The sequence below is a fragment of the Micropterus salmoides genome, unplaced genomic scaffold (genome assembly GCF_014851395.1).
Source record: "Micropterus salmoides isolate LMB-PRFRI ecotype aquatic unplaced genomic scaffold, ASM1485139v1 Ms_hic_scaffold_15, whole genome shotgun sequence".
Lineage (NCBI taxonomy): Eukaryota > Metazoa > Chordata > Actinopteri > Centrarchiformes > Centrarchidae > Micropterus > Micropterus salmoides.
Genome location: NW_024040596.1, coordinates 359,981 through 376,337, shown reverse-complemented (window position 1 = coordinate 376,337; position 16,357 = coordinate 359,981). Strand labels below are relative to the sequence as shown.

The 16,357-nt window shown below is 50.5% G+C and overlaps 1 protein-coding gene across 50 annotated transcripts in view; it reads left to right on the top strand.

Annotated features, from left to right (window-relative positions):
- Nucleotides 1–1,824: 1,824 nt before the first annotated feature.
- Nucleotides 1,825–16,357, top strand: part of acvr2aa (activin A receptor type 2Aa) — a 40,330-nt gene continuing 25,797 nt past the window's right edge. For 49 of the 50 annotated variants that reach the window (XR_005444563.1, XR_005444564.1, XR_005444562.1 and 46 more), the window contains exon 1: nt 2,724–2,778. Coding sequence is in view for 1 of the 50 variants with exons in the window: in XM_038719958.1 (XP_038575886.1) it covers nt 2,724–2,778 (55 nt within the window). In the remaining 49 variants the exon portion in view is untranslated. Of the gene's footprint in view, nt 2,779–16,357 lie in introns of all 50 variants that reach the window. The other variant, XM_038719958.1, reaches the window with a different exon arrangement.

The window sequence follows — 16,357 nt, the reverse complement described above, 5'->3', positions numbered from 1 at the left end:
CTGGTTCCTCATCCTGGTTCCTCCTGTTGGTGTCCTCCTGCTGGTGTCCTCCTCCTTGTGTCCTCCTGGTTCCTCCTACTTGTTCCTCCTTGTTCCTCCTTGTGTCCTCCTCCTTGTGTTCCTCCTCCTGGTGTCCTCCTCCTGGTGTCCTCCTACTGGTTCCTCCTGGTTCCTCCTTGTGTCCTCCTCCTTGTGTTCCTCCTCCTGGTGTCCTCCTCCTGGTTCCTCCTTGTGTCCTCCTCCTTGTGTCTTCCTCCTTGTGTTCCTCCTCCTGGTTCCTCCTACTGGTTCCTCCTGGTTCCTCCTGGTGTCCTCCTCCTGGTTCCTCCTGGTTCCTCCTTGTGTCCTCCTCCTGGTTCCTCATCCTGGTTCCTCCTGTTGGTGTCCTCCTGCTGGTGTCCTCCTCCTTGTGTCCTCCTGGTTCCTCCTACTTGTTCCTCCTTGTATCCTCCTGGTTCCTCCTACTTGTTCCTCCTTGTTCCTCCTTGTGTCCTCCTCCTTGTGTTCCTCCTCCTGGTGTCCTCCTCCTGGTGTCCTCCTACTGTCTTCCTCCTGGTTCCTCCTTGTGTTCCTCCTCCTGGTTCCTCCTACTGGTTCCTCCTTGTTCCTCCTTGTGTCCTCCTCCTGGTTCCTCCTTGTGTCCTCCTCCTTGTGTTCCTCCTCCTGGTTCCTCCTACTGGTTCCTCCTTGTGTTCCTCCTCCTGGTGTCCTCCTCCTTGTGTCCTCCTCCTGGTTCCTCCTTGTTCCTCCTTGTGTCCTCCTCCTTGTGTCCTCCTCCTGGTTCCTCCTTGTTCCTCCTTGTGTCCTCCTCCTTGTGTCCTCCTCCTGGTTCCTCCTACTGGTTCCTCCTACTGGTTCCTCCTTGTTCCTCCTTGTGTCCTCCTCCTTGTGTTCCTCCTCCTTGTGTCCTCATCCTGGTTCCTCCTTGTTCCTCCTCCTGGTGTCCTCCTCTTTGTGTTCCTCCTCCTGGTTCCTCCTACTGGTTCCTCCTTGTTCCTCCTTGTGTCCTCCTCCTGGTTCCTCCTTGTGTCCTCCTCCTTGTGTTCCTCCTCCTGGTTCCTCCTACTGGTTCCTCCTTGTGTTCCTCCTGCTGGTGTCCTCCTCCTTGTGTCCTCCTCCTGGTTCCTCCTTGTTCCTCCTTGTGTCCTCCTCCTTGTGTCCTCCTCCTGGTTCCTCCTTGTTCCTCCTTGTGTCCTCCTCCTTGTGTCCTCCTCCTGGTTCCTCCTCCTGGTTCCTCCTACTGGTTCCTCCTTGTTCCTCCTTGTGTCCTCCTCCTTGTGTTCCTTCTCCTGGTTCCTCCTACTGGTTCCTCCTTGTTCCTCCTTGTGTCCTCCTCCTTGTGTCCTCCTCCTTGTGTTCCTTCTCCTGGTTCCTCCTCCTGGTTCCTCCTTGTGTTCCTTCTCCTTGTGTCCTCCTCCTTGTGTTCCTTCTCCTGGTTCCTCCTCCTGGTTCCTCCTTGTGTTCCTTCTCCTGGTGTCCTCCTCCTTGTGTCCTCCTCCTTGTGTCCTCCTCCTTGTGTTCCTTCTCCTGGTTCCTCCTACTGGTTCCTCCTTGTTCCTCCTTGTGTCCTCCTCCTTGTGTCCTCCTCCTGGTTCCTCCTTGTTCCTCCTGGTGTCCTCCTCCTGGTTCCTCCTGGTCCATCAGCTTCCACAGGCTCCATATTTTAGCCTGTGGTCTGCAGGCGGAGCGGCTCTCTGGCGGGAGGCGGTCCTTATTCAGCATTCCAGCCGTCCTGCGTCAGGACGCCTCACGGGATTGGCCCATAGCACTGGCTGACCCCCTTCTCCGCTTCCTATTGGCCTGGGCAGGTGTCAGTCTCACAGTCCTCGGCGCTGTGACAGCTGACAGTGGAAGAAGGAGGAAAACAAACCTAATCCAAGCCGGGCGGCCATCTTTCCTGAGCTCGCTGAGGCAGGCGGAGAGCGGGAGTGAGGACGGAGGAACCTCGGCTGTCGACTTTCATTCAGTCCGGGATCACTAACGCGACCGGTCCACCCCCCTCACACAGGAGCACCTCTCCGCGGCTCGTGCTTTCCCTCCTCGGGATCCTTTAGGAGACCCGATCCCATCGAACCAGTCGGACTGCTAGCTGCGGAGCTAAGCTAACGGCTAGCCGGGGCAGCTAGCTGTTCGGTGACCGAGCTGGGTGCGTCAGAAGCGGATCAAAGACTGCAGTTTCGCTCGGTGATATTCCGGCTGATGGTGGACTCCGATCCCCGCGGACACCACCTCCTCGACGGGGACATGCTGTGAACACGGAGCCTGGAGGAAAGGTGGAGGTTTCAGGGATCCGGAGAGACTTTAACACCGATCCTGCAGTTGGACTTAATCCCCTTTGGAAATTCTCTAAATCAGCTCCACCGGGGAAAATGTCCTCCGTGACGCCCGACAAGAAGAATCCGCCCCGGACAGTATCCGAGAGGCCGCGGTGAACCGGCTGCTGTGGTCCCGCTGGAGAGACCCGAGACCCGGGATGTTCCACGGTTGATCGGCGGTGCCTCCGCCTCGTTCACCGGGCCTGTGCACAGATTAACGGGCTGGGACCGCCTCGGTGACCCTGCCCGGATCAGATTAAAGGGCTCACGTTAGACGGGAAAGACCGGGACGTGTTGCCGGATCTCGGTGTCCACCATAAGAATCAGCTCTGGTTTAAAGGGACGCTAATCCCGGTCCTGGTTTCGGGATTATAACTGACATTAAGCATTGTAGTCTTTGGATCCACAATGGGATCAGCGACCAAACTGGCCTTCAGCGTGTTCCTCATCTCCTGCTCCTCAGGTGAGCCCGCGCCTACCTGGCGGTACACACAGTACATACAGAGTACACACAGTACATACAGAGTACACACAGTACACACAGAGTACACACACACAGTACATACAGAGTACACACAGTACATACAGAGTACACACAGTACATACAGAGTACACACAGTACATACAGAGTACACACACACAGTACACACAGAGTACACACAGTACATACAGAGTACACACACACAGTACACACAGAGTACACACAGAGTACACACAGTACACACAGAGTACACACAGTACACACAGTACATACAGAGTACACACACACAGTACATACAGAGTACATACAGTATATAGAGTACATACAGTACACACAGTACATATAGAGTACATACAGTATATAGAGTACATACAGTACACACAGTACATACAGAGTACATACAGTACATACAGAGTACATACAGTACATACAGAGTACATACAGTACACACAGTACATATAGAGTACATACAGTACATACAGAGTACATACAGTACACACAGTACATATAGAGTACATACAGTACACACAGAGTACACACAGTACATACAGAGTACACACAGTACATACAGAGTACACACAGTACATACAGAGTACACACACACAGTACATACAGTACACACAGAGTGTACACACAGAGCATAGACACACAGTACATACAGTACATACAGAGAGTACACACAGAGTACATACAGAGTACACACACACTGTACATACAGAGTACACACAGTACATACAGAGTACACACACACAGTACATACAGAGTACACACTGTACATACAGAGTACATACAGAGTACACACACACTGTACATACAGAGTACACACACACTGTACATACAGAGTACATACAGTACATACAGTACACACAGTACATACAGAGTACACACACACTGTACATACAGAGTACACACACACAGTACATACAGAGTACATACAGTATATAGAGTACATACAGTACACACTGTACATACAGAGTACACACACACAGTACATACAGAGTACACACACACTGTACATACAGAGTACACACACACTGTACATACAGAGTACATACAGTATATAGAGTACATACAGTACACACAGTACATATAGAGTACATACAGTATATAGAGTACATACAGTACACACAGTACATATAGAGTACATACAGTATATAGAGTACATACAGTACACACAGTACATACAGAGTACATACAGTACACACAGTACATACAGAGTACATACAGTACACACAGTACATACAGAGTACATACAGTACATACAGAGTACATACAGTACATACAGTACATACAGAGTACATACAGTACACACAGTACATACAGAGTACATACAGTACACACAGTACATACAGAGTACACACAGTACATACAGAGTACACACAGTACATACAGAGTACACACAGAGAGTACACACAGAGCATAGACACACAGTACATACAGTACATACAGAGAGTACACACAGAGTACATACAGAGTACACACAGAGTACACACACACAGTACATACAGAGTACATACAGAGTACACACACACAGTACATACAGAGTACATACAGAGTACACACACAGTACATACAGAGTACACACACACAGTACATACAGAGTACACACACACAGTACATACAGTACATACAGAGAGTACACACAGAGTACACACACACAGTACATACAGAGTACACACAGAGTACACACACACAGTACATACAGAGTACACACACACAGTACATACAGAGTACACACACACAGTACATACAGAGTACACACACACAGTACACACAGAGTACATACAGTACACACAGAGTACATACAGTACACACAGAGTACATACAGTACACACAGAGTACACACAGAGTACATACAGTACACACAGAGTACACACACTACATACAGAGAGTACACGGAGAGTACACACACAGTACACACAGTACACACACAGTACATACAGAGTACACACAGTACATACAGAGTACACACAGTACATACAGAGTACACACAGTACATACAGAGAGTACACAGTACATACAGAGAGTACACACACAGTACATACAGAGTACACACAGTACATACAGAGGGTACACGGAGAGTACACACACAGTACACACAGTACACACACAGTACATACAGAGTACACACAGTACATACAGAGTACACACAGTACATACAGAGAGTACACACACAGTACATACAGAGTACACACAGTACATACAGAGAGTACACGGAGAGTACACACACAGTACACACAGTACATACAGTACACACAGAGTACATACAGTACACACAGAGTACACACACAGTACATACAGTACACACAGAGTACACACAGAGTACACACACAGTACATACAGTACACACAGAGTACACACACAGTACACACACAGTACATACAGAGATTACATACAGAGAGTACACACACAGTACACACAGTACATACAGAGAGTACACACACAGTACATACAGAGAGTACATACAGAGAGTACAAACACAGTACATACAGTACATACAGAGAGTACACACACAGTACATACAGAGAGTACATACAGAGAGTACACACACAGTACATACAGAGAGTACATACAGAAAGTACACACACAGTACACACAGTACATACAGAGAGTACATACACAGTACATACAGAGATTACATACAGAGAGTACACACAGTACATACAGAGAGTACACACAGTACATACAGAGAGTACACACAGTACATACACAGTACATACAGAGATTACATACAGAGTACACACAGTACATACACAGTACATACAGAGAGTACATACACAGTACACACACAGTACATACAGAGAGTACATACACAGTACACACACAGTACATACAGAGAGTACATACAGTACATACACAGTACATACAGAGAGTACATACAGTACATACACAGTACATACAGAGAGTACACACAGAGCATAGACACACAGTACACACACAGTACATACAGAGAGTACATACAGTACATACACAGTACATACAGTACATACAGAGAGTACACACAGAGCATAGACACACAGTACATACAGAGATTACATACAGAGTACACACAGTACATACAGAGAGTACACGGAGAGTACACACACAGTACACACAGTACATACAGTACACACAGAGTACACACACAGTACATACAGTACACACAGAGTACACACAGAGTACACACACAGTACATACAGTACACACAGAGTACACACAGAGTACACACACAGTACATACAGAGATTACATACAGAGAGTACACACACAGTACACACAGTACATACAGAGAGTACACACACAGTACATACAGAGAGTACACACACAGTACATACAGAGAGTACATACAGAGAGTACAAACACAGTACATACAGTACATACAGAGAGTACACACACAGTACATACAGAGAGTACATACAGAGAGTACACACACAGTACATACAGAGAGTACATACAGAAAGTACACACACAGTACACACAGTACATACAGAGAGTACATACACAGTACATACAGAGATTACATACAGAGAGTACACACAGTACATACAGAGAGTACACACAGTACATACAGAGAGTACACACAGTACATACACAGTACATACAGAGATTACATACAGAGTACACACAGTACATACAGAGAGTACACACAGTACATACACAGTACATACAGAGAGTACATACACAGTACACACACAGTACATACAGAGAGTACATACAGTACATACACAGTACATACAGAGAGTACATACAGTACATACACAGTACATACAGTACATACAGAGAGTACACACAGAGCATAGACACACAGTACACACAGTACATACAGAGAGTACACACAGAGCATAGACACACAGTACACACACAGTACATACAGTACATACAGAGAGTACACACAGAGCATAGACACACAGTACATACAGAGATTACATACAGAGTACACACAGTACATACAGAGAGTACACACAGTACATACAGAGAGTACATACACAGTACACACAGTACATACAGAGAGTACACACAGTACATACACAGTACATACAGAGAGTACACACAGTACACACACAGTACATACAGAGAGTACATACACAGTACACACAGTACATACAGAGAGTACATACACAGTACACACAGTACATACAGAGAGTACACACAGTACACACACAGTACATACAGAGAGTACATACACAGTACACACAGTACATACAGAGAGTACATACACAGTACACACAGTACATACAGAGAGTACATACACAGTACACACAGTACATACAGAGAGTACATATAGAGAGTACACACACAGTACATACAGAGAGTACATACACAGTACACACAGTACATACACAGTACACACAGTACATACAGAGAGTACACACAGTACATACAGAGAGTACACACAGAGTACATACAGAGAGTACACACAGTACAGAGTACACACAGAGAGTACACACAGAGAGTACATATAGAGAGTACACACACAGTACATACAGTACACACAGTACATACAGAGAGTACACACAGAGAGTACACACAGAGTACATACAGAGAGTACACACAGAGTACATACAGAGAGTACATACAGAGAGTACACACAGAGAGTACACACAGAGAGTACACACACAGTACATACAGTACTCACAGTACATACAGAGAGTACACACAGAGAGTACACACAGAGAGTACACACAGAGAGTACACACAGTACATACAGAGAGTACACACAGTACATACAGAGAGTACACACAGTGCATACAGAGATTACAAACAGAGTACACACAGAGAGTACACACAGAGAGTACACACAGAGAGTACACACAGAGAGTACACACACAGAGTACACACAGTCTACACACAGAGTACACACAGAGAGTACACACAGTACAAACAGAGTACACACAGAGTACATACAGAGAGTACACACAGAGTACACACACAGAGTACACACAGTACACACAGAGTACACACAGAGTACACAGAGAGAGTACACACAGAGTACACACACAGAGTACACACACAGAGTACACACACAGAGTACACACACAGAGTACACACACAGAGTACACACAGAGTACATACAGAGAGTACACACAGAGTACATACAGAGAGTACACACAGAGTACACACAGAGAGTACACACAGTACAAACAGAGTACACACAGAGTACATACAGAGAGTACACACAGAGTACACACAGAGAGTACACACAGTACAAACAGAGTACACACAGAGTACATACAGAGAGTACACACAGAGTACATACAGAGAGTACACACAGAGTACACACAGAGTACATACAGAGAGTACACACACAGAGTACACACAGAGAGTACACACACAGAGTACACACAGAGAGTACACACAGTACAAACAGAGTACACACAGAGTACACAGAGAGAGTACACACAGAGTACACACACAGAGTACACAGAGAGAGTACACACAGTCTACACACAGTCTACACACAGTCTACACACAGAGTACACACAGAGTACACACAGAGTACATACAGAGAGTACACACAGAGTACATACAGAGAGTACATACAGAGAGTACATACAGAGAGTACACACACAGAGTACACACACAGAGTACACACACAGAGTACACACACAGAGTACACACACAGAGTACACACACAGAGTACATACAGAGAGTACATACAGAGAGTACATACAGAGAGTACACACAGAGTACATACAGAGAGTACACACAGAGTACACACAGAGTACATACAGAGAGTACACACAGAGTACATACAGAGAGTACATACAGAGAGTACACACACAGAGTACACACACAGAGTACACACAGAGTACACACAGAGTACACACAGAGTACACACAGAGTACATACAGAGAGTACACACAGAGTACATACAGAGAGTACACACAGAGTACACACAGAGTACATACAGAGAGTACACACAGAGTACATACAGAGAGTACACACACAGAGTACACACAGAGTACACACACAGAGTACACACACAGAGTACACACACAGAGTACACACAGAGTACACACAGAGTACACACAGAGTACAAACAGAGTACACACAGAGTACACAGAGAGAGTACACACAGAGTACACAGAGAGAGTACATACAGAGAGTACATACAGAGAGTACATACAGTACACAGAGTACACACAGAGAGTACACACAGAGTACATACAGAGAGTACACACACAGAGTACACACAGAGTACACACAGAGAGTACACACAGAGTACACACACAGAGTACACACAGTACATACAGAGTACACACAGAGTACACAGAGAGAGTACACAGAGAGAGTACACACAGAGAACACACACAGAGTACACAGAGAGAGTACACACAGAGTACACAGAGAGAGTACACAGAGAGAGTACACACAGAGTACACAGAGAGAGTACACAGAGAGAGTACACAGAGAGAGTACACAGAGAGAGTACACACACAGAGTACACACAGAGTACACACACAGAGTACACACAGTACAAACAGAGTACACACAGAGTACACACAGAGAGTACACACAGAGAGTACACAGAGAGAGTACACACACAGAGTACACACAGAGAGTACACACAGAGAGTACACACAGAGTACACACAGAGAGTACACACAGAGTACACACAGAGTACACACAGTACAAACAGAGTACACACAGAGTACACAGAGAGAGTACACACAGAGAACACACACAGAGTACACAGAGAGAGTACACACAGAGTACACAGAGAGAGTACACACAGAGTACACAGAGGGGGGTACTGTGTGTATCAGTGCAGTCTGTCAGGTACTCCTGTTATCTGTTGATCAGCTGTTTAGCAGATGTTGAAATCTCCAGCGTTTCCTCCACAAGCTTTAAATCCAAAACAACACACGTCATATTCAGCCAATCACAGCAGATCAGAGGACGACCATCAGATACATCGATACGTTAGAGCTGCAGCTAATGACGATCGATTGATTGATAATTATTCTGAATAATTCAGCTCTCAGCATTTACATGTAGCTTCTCTGCTAATTAAGAATAAAGACCATAAAGTTTCTATAGCAACAGAAAGTCCCACTGGACACAGTCCTGCTGGAGCGACAGGTAAACATCTCAACATGCTGTGTCCGTGTCCATCAGACATAAGGTTAGCTCAGTGCTAACATAAAATGGGAATCTGCATTAACCTGCTAATGGACATTAGCATCGTGAGAATATAACTTTACCATAAACTACACATTCTGCTTCACATGCTGATGGACACAGTGTGCAGAAACTAAACGTGCACATGTTTCCTGAGCAAGCTGCTTCAGCACTGACCAGCTACAGCAGCCCCGCGGGGTCAATACTCAAATTCAAATTCCCAGTGAACATGCAGCACAACATTGTCCCCGAACACTGGTCAATATAATGTGATGCAGCACTTTGTATTTTCAGTGAATGTGCTTTTTTATGTGTTTTATAAAGAAAAGTTTTAAATAATTTACCAGTTTTCAGTGAATAAAGTTGGAGCGTTTGTCCTCATAGTTAGACAGACGTCCTCATGGATTGTCCCAGAAGTGCTGTGACTCGCGGCCCTCAGCGTCTCACTAAATATGTGATTTCTTTAAGGGAGTCTGGTGTGATTACTCAGCCGCAGGTTTGGAGGACAGATGAACAGGGTGGTTGTGGATAATCATGATTTGCTGCTCTCAGCAGGTCACCGATCAGGAAACGTTCCAGCTCATAGTGTGAAGTATCTGTAACATTAAGCTAACAGAGTCCTCTTCAGCAGGAAAGCTCAGATTTTCCCCGAGTGAGACGCTGAGACCCTCTGCAGGTTTCAGGCGGTGAGAACCTTACTTAGTTTGTACTTTCCTATTGTTTCATGTCCTGAACCGATAAATCAGCTGCTGATGAATCAGAACAGCTGATTAATGATGAGAGCCGGATCCTATAAGTGTTGTTGTCGGGCAGTTTGTCCACCGGACGGCGCTCTGCTGCTCTGACAACACTGATCCTCCACGAACAGCCGTCAGCTGATCAGCCGGACTTCAGTTCCAAGTAGGATTCACGACAATAAAACAGTTCGTCTTAAACTGTACGAGGTCTCCTGACGTTAGGGACCAGCTGTGAAAAAGAATTTATCAGACGGGCTCTAACCCACGGGGGGTTTGGTGCCGTTAGTTTGTCCTCGGGACTGAAAAGCTTCTGGCTCCTTATGAAACATGGTGCAGGTTCCAGCCCGGGAAGGAGCGGACGCTTTATTTACACTCTGGTTGACGCTGTGAGATCCTGATGGTCTCTGTGGGGTTGATGGATCAGTGGATTGGACACAAGCCTCTGAGCCGCCGGGACGGGGCGAGAGGTGAATATTAGGATAAATATAACAGCCGGGAGTCGCTGTGGATAAAAGCAGCAGCTAAATGTGATCTCTCTGCTCCTGGTCCTGGTCTCAGGTGTGGCTGAGCGCTTCACCTGTCCTCAGGTGTATGGATGGACCTTGTGATGTCAGATTATTACAGACTCACCTGTGTGTTAGTTTAGAGGTGTGATGGACGCTGACAGGTGGAGTTACACCTGGAGTCTGTCCTCGGATACAGAACATTATATAAACCTGCCCCTCCTCAGGTGTGTTGTTCACCTGTCCTCCTGTCCCTCCTCAGATGTGTTGTTCACCTGTCCTCCTGTCCCCTCCTCACCTGTCCTCCTGTCCCCTCCTCACCTGTCCTCCTGTCCCTCCTCGGATGTGTTGTTCACCTGTCCTCCTGTCCCCTCCTCACCTGTCCTCCATTCCCCTCCTCACCTGTCCTCCTGTCCCCTCCTCAGGTGTGTTGTTCACCTGTCCTCCTGTCCCCTCCTCACCTGTCCTCCTGTCCCCTCCTCAGTGTGTTGTTCACCTGTCCTCCTGTCCCCTCCTCACCTGTCCTCCTGTCCCCTCCTCAGGTGTGGTGTTCACCTGTCCTCCTGTCTCCTCCTCACCTGTCCTCCTGTCTCCTCCTCACCTGTCCTCCTGTCCCTCCTCACCTGTCCTCCTGTCCCCTCCTCAGGTGTGTTGTTCACCTGTCCTCCTGTCCCCTCCTCACCTGTCCTCCTGTCCCCTCCTCAGGTGTGTTGTTCACCTGTCCTCCTGTCCCCTCCTCAGGTGTGTTGTTCACCTGTCCTCCTGTCTCCTCCTCACCTATCCTCCTGTCCCCTCCTCCTGTCTCCTCCTCACCTGTCCTCCTGTCCCCTCCTCACCTGTCCTCCTGTCCCCTCCTCAGGTGTGTTGTTCACCTGTCCTCCTGTCCCCTCCTCACCTGTCCTCCTGTCCCCCCTCACCTGTCCTCCTGTCCCCTCCTCAGGTGTGTTGTTCACCTGTCCTCCTGTTTCCTCACCTGTCCTCCTGTCTCCACACCTGTCCTCCTGTCTCCTCCTCACCTGTCCTCCTGTCTCCTCCTCACCTGTCCTCCTGTCCCCTCCTCAGGTGTGTTGTTCACCTGTCCTCCTGTCTCCTCCTCACCTGTCCTCCTGTCCCCTCCTCACCTGTCCTCCTGTCCCCTCCTCAGGTGTGTTGTTCACCTGTCCTCCTGTCTCCTCCTCACCTGTCCTCCTGTCCCCTCCTCACCTGTCCTCCTGTCCCCTCCTCAGGTGTGTTTTTCACCTGTCCTCCTGTCCCCTCCTCAGGTGTGTTGTTCACCTGTCCTCCTGTTTCCTCACCTGTCCTCCTGTCTCCTCACCTGTCCTCCTGTCTCCACACCTGTCCTCCTGTCTCCTCCTCACCTGTCCTCCTGTCCCCTCCTCACCTGTCCTCCTGTCCCCTCCTCAGGTGTGTTGTTCACCTGTCCTCCTGTCTCCTCCTCACCTGTCCTCCTGTCCCCTCCTCACCTGTCCTCCTGTCCCCTCCTCAGGTGTGTTGTTCACCTGTCCTCCTGTCCCCTCCTCAGGTGTGTTGTTCACCTGTCCTCCTGTCTCCTCACCTGTCCTCCTGTCCCCTCCTCACCTGTCCTCCTGTCCCCTCCTCACCTGTCCTCCTGTCCCCTCCTCAGGTGTGTTGTTCACCTGTCCTCCTGTCCCCTCCTCACCTGTCCTCCTGTCCCCTCCTCAGGTGTGTTGTTCACCTGTCCTCCTGTCCCCTCCTCACCTGTCCTCCTGTCCCCTCCTCACCTGTCCTCCTGTCCCCTCCTCACCTGTCCTCCTGTCTCCTCCTCAGGTGTTGTTCACCTGTCCTCCTGTCCCCTCCTCACCTGTCCTCCTGTCCCCAGGTGTGTTGTTCACCTGTCCCTCCTCAGGTGTGTTGTTCACCTGTCCTCCTGTCTCCCTCTCACCTATCCTCCTGTCCCTCTCCTGTCTCCTCCTCACCTGTCCTCCTGTCCCTCCTCACCTGTCCTCCTGTCCCCTCCTCAGGTGTGTTGTTCACCTGTCCTCCTGTCCCCTCCTCACCAGTCCTCCTGTCCCCTCCTCACCTGTCCTCCTGTCCCCTCCTCAGGTGTGTTTTTCACCTGTCCTCCTGTCCCCTCCTCAGTGTGTTGTTCACCTGTCCTCCTGTCCCCTCCTCACCTGTCCTCCTGTCTCCTCCTCACCTGTCCTCCTGTCTCCTCCTCACCTGTCCTCCTGTCTCCTCACCTGTCCTCCTGTCTCCACACCTGTCCTCCTGTCCCCTCCTCACCTGTCCTCCTGTCCCCTCCTCAGGTGTGTTGTTCACCTGTCCTCCTGTCCCCTCTTCACCTATCCTCCTGTCCCCTCCTCCTGTCTCCTCCTCACCTGTCCTCCTGTCTCCTCACCTGTCCTCCTGTCCCCTCCTCACCTGTCCTCCTGTCCCCTCCTCAGGTGTGTTGTTCACCTGTCCTCCTGTCTCCTCACCTGTCCTCCTGTCCCCTCCTCACCTGTCCTCCTGTCCCCTCCTCAGTGTGTTGTTCACCTGTCCTCCTGTCCCCTCCTCACCTGTCCTCCTGTCCCCTCCTCAGGTGTGTTGTTCACCTGTCCTCCTGTCCCCTCCTCACCTGTCCTCCTGTCTCCTCCTCAGGTGTGGTGTTCACCTGTCCTCCTGTCCCCTCCTCACCTGTCCTCCTGTCTCCTCCTCACCTGTTCTCCTGTCAACTCCTCACCTGTCCTCCATTCCCCTCCTCACCTGTCCTCCTGTCTCCTCCTCAGGTGTGTTGTTCACCTGTCCTCCTGTCCCCTCCTCACCTGTCCTCCTGTCCCCTCAGGTGTGTTGTTCACCTGTCCTCCTGTCCCCTCCTCAGGTGTGTTGTTCACCTGTCCTCCTGTCTCCTCCTCACCTATCCTCCTGTCCCCTCCTCCTGTCTCCTCCTCACCTATCCTCCTGTCCCCTCCTCCTGTCTCCTCCTCACCTGTCCTCCTGTCCCCTCCTCACCTGTCCTCCTGTCCCCTCCTCACCTGTCCTCCTGTCCCCTCCTCAGGTGTGTTGTTCACCTGTCCTCCTGTCCCCTCCTCAGGTGTTTGTTCACCTGTCCTCCTGTCTCCTCCTCACCCTGTCCTCCTGTCTCCTCCTCACCTGTCCTCCTGTCCCCTCCTCACCTGTCCTCCTGTCCCCTCCTCAGTGTGTTTTCACCTGTCCTCCTGCCCCTCCTCAGGTGTGTTGTTCACCTGTCCTCCTGTCTCCTCACCGTCCTCCTGTCCCCTCCTCACCTGTCCTCCTGTCCCCTCCTCACCTTCCTCCTGTCCCCTCCTAGGTGTGTTGTTCACCTGTCCTCCTGTCCCCTCCTCACCTGTCCTCCTGTTCCCTCCTCAGGTGTGTTGTTCACCTGTCCTCCTGTCCCCTCCTCACCTGTCCTCCTGTCCCCTCCTCAGGTGTGTTGTTCACCTGTCCTCCTGTCCCCTCCTCACCTGTCCTCCTGTCCCCTCCTCAGGTGTGTTGTTCACCTGTCCTCCTGTCCCCTCCTCACCTGTCCTCCTGTCTCCTCCTCAGGTGTGGTGTTCACCTGTCCTCCTGTCCCCTCCTCACCTGTCCTCCTGTCCCCTCCTCACCTGTCCTCCTGTCCCCTCCTCACCTGTCCTCCTGTCCCCTCCTCAGGTGTGTTGTTCACCTGTCCTCCTGTCTCCTCCTCACCTATCCTCCTGTCCCCTCCTCCTGTCTCCTCCTCACCTGTCCTCCTGTCCCCTCCTCACCTGTCCTCCTGTCCCCTCCTCAGGTGTGTTGTTCACCTGTCCTCCTGTCTCCTCCTCACCTGTCCTCCTGTCCCTCCTCACCTGTCCTCCTGTCCCCTCCTCAGGTGTGTTTTCACCTGTCCTCCTGTCCCCTCCTCAGGTGTGTTGTTCACCTGTCCTCCTGTCTCCTCACCTGTCCTCCTGTCTCCTCCTCACCTGTCCTCCTGTCTCCTCACCTGTCCTCCTGTCTCCACACCTGTCCTCCTGTCCCCTCCTCACCTGTCCTCCTGTCCCCTCCTCAGGTGTGTTGTTCACCTGTCCTCCTGTCCCCTCCTCAGGTGTGTTGTTCACCTGTCCTCCGTCCCTCCTCCTGTCCCCTCCTCACCTGTCCTCCTGTCCCCTCCTCAGGTGTGTTGTTCACTGTCCTCCTGTCCCCTCCTCACCTGTCCTCCTGTCCCCTCCTCAGGTGTGTTGTTCACCTGTCCTCCTGTCCCCTCCTCACCTGTCCTCCTGTCCCCTCCTCAGGTGTGTTGTTCACCTGTCCTCCTGTCCCCTCCTCACCTGTCTTCCTGTCCCCTCCTCAGGTGTGGTGTTCACCTGTCCTCCTGTCCCCTCCTCACCTGTCCTCCTGTCTCCTCCTCACCTGTCCTCCTGTCCCCTCCTCACCTGTCCTCCTGTCTCCTCCTCAGGTGTGTTGTTCACCTGTCCTCCTGTCCCCTCCTCACCTGTCCTCCTGTCCCCTCAGGTGTGTTGTTCACCTGTCCTCCTGTCCCCTCCTCAGGTGTGTTGTTCACCTGTCCTCCTGTCCCCTCCTCACCTGTCCTCCTGTCCCCTCCTCAGGTGTGTTGTTCACCTGTCCTCCTGTCCCCTCCTCCTGTCTCCTCCTCACCTGTCCTCCTGTCCCTCCTCACCTGTCCTCCTGTCCCCTCCTCACCTGTCCTCCTGTCCCTTCCTCAGGTGTGTTGTTCACCTGTCCTCCTGTCCCCTCCTCAGGTGTGTTGTTCACCTGTCCTCCTGTCCCCTCCTCACCTGTCCTCCTGTCTCCTCCTCACCTGTCCTCCTGTCCCCTCCTCACCTGTCCTCCTGTCCCCTCCTCAGGTGTGTTTTCACCTGTCCTCCTGCCCCCTCCTCAGGTGTGTTGTTCACCTGTCCTCCTGTCTCCTCACCTGTCCTCCTGTCCCCTCCTCACCTGTCCTCCTGTCCCCTCCTCACCTGTCCTCCTGTCCCCTCCTCAGGTGTGTTGTTCACCTGTCCTCCTGTCCCCTCCTCACCTGTCCTCCTGTCCCCTCCTCACCTGTCCTCCTGTCCCCTCCTCACCTGTCCTCCTGTCTCCTCCTCACCTGTCCTCCTGTCCCCTCCTCACCTGTCCTCCTGTCTCCTCCTCAGGTGTGTTGTTCACCTGTCCTCCTGTCTCCTCCTCACCTATCCTCCTGTCCCCTCCTCCTGTCTCCTCCTCACCTGTCCTCCTGTCCCCTCCTCACCTGTCCTCCTGTCCCCTCCTCAGGTGTGTTGTTCACCTGTCCTCCTGTCTCCTC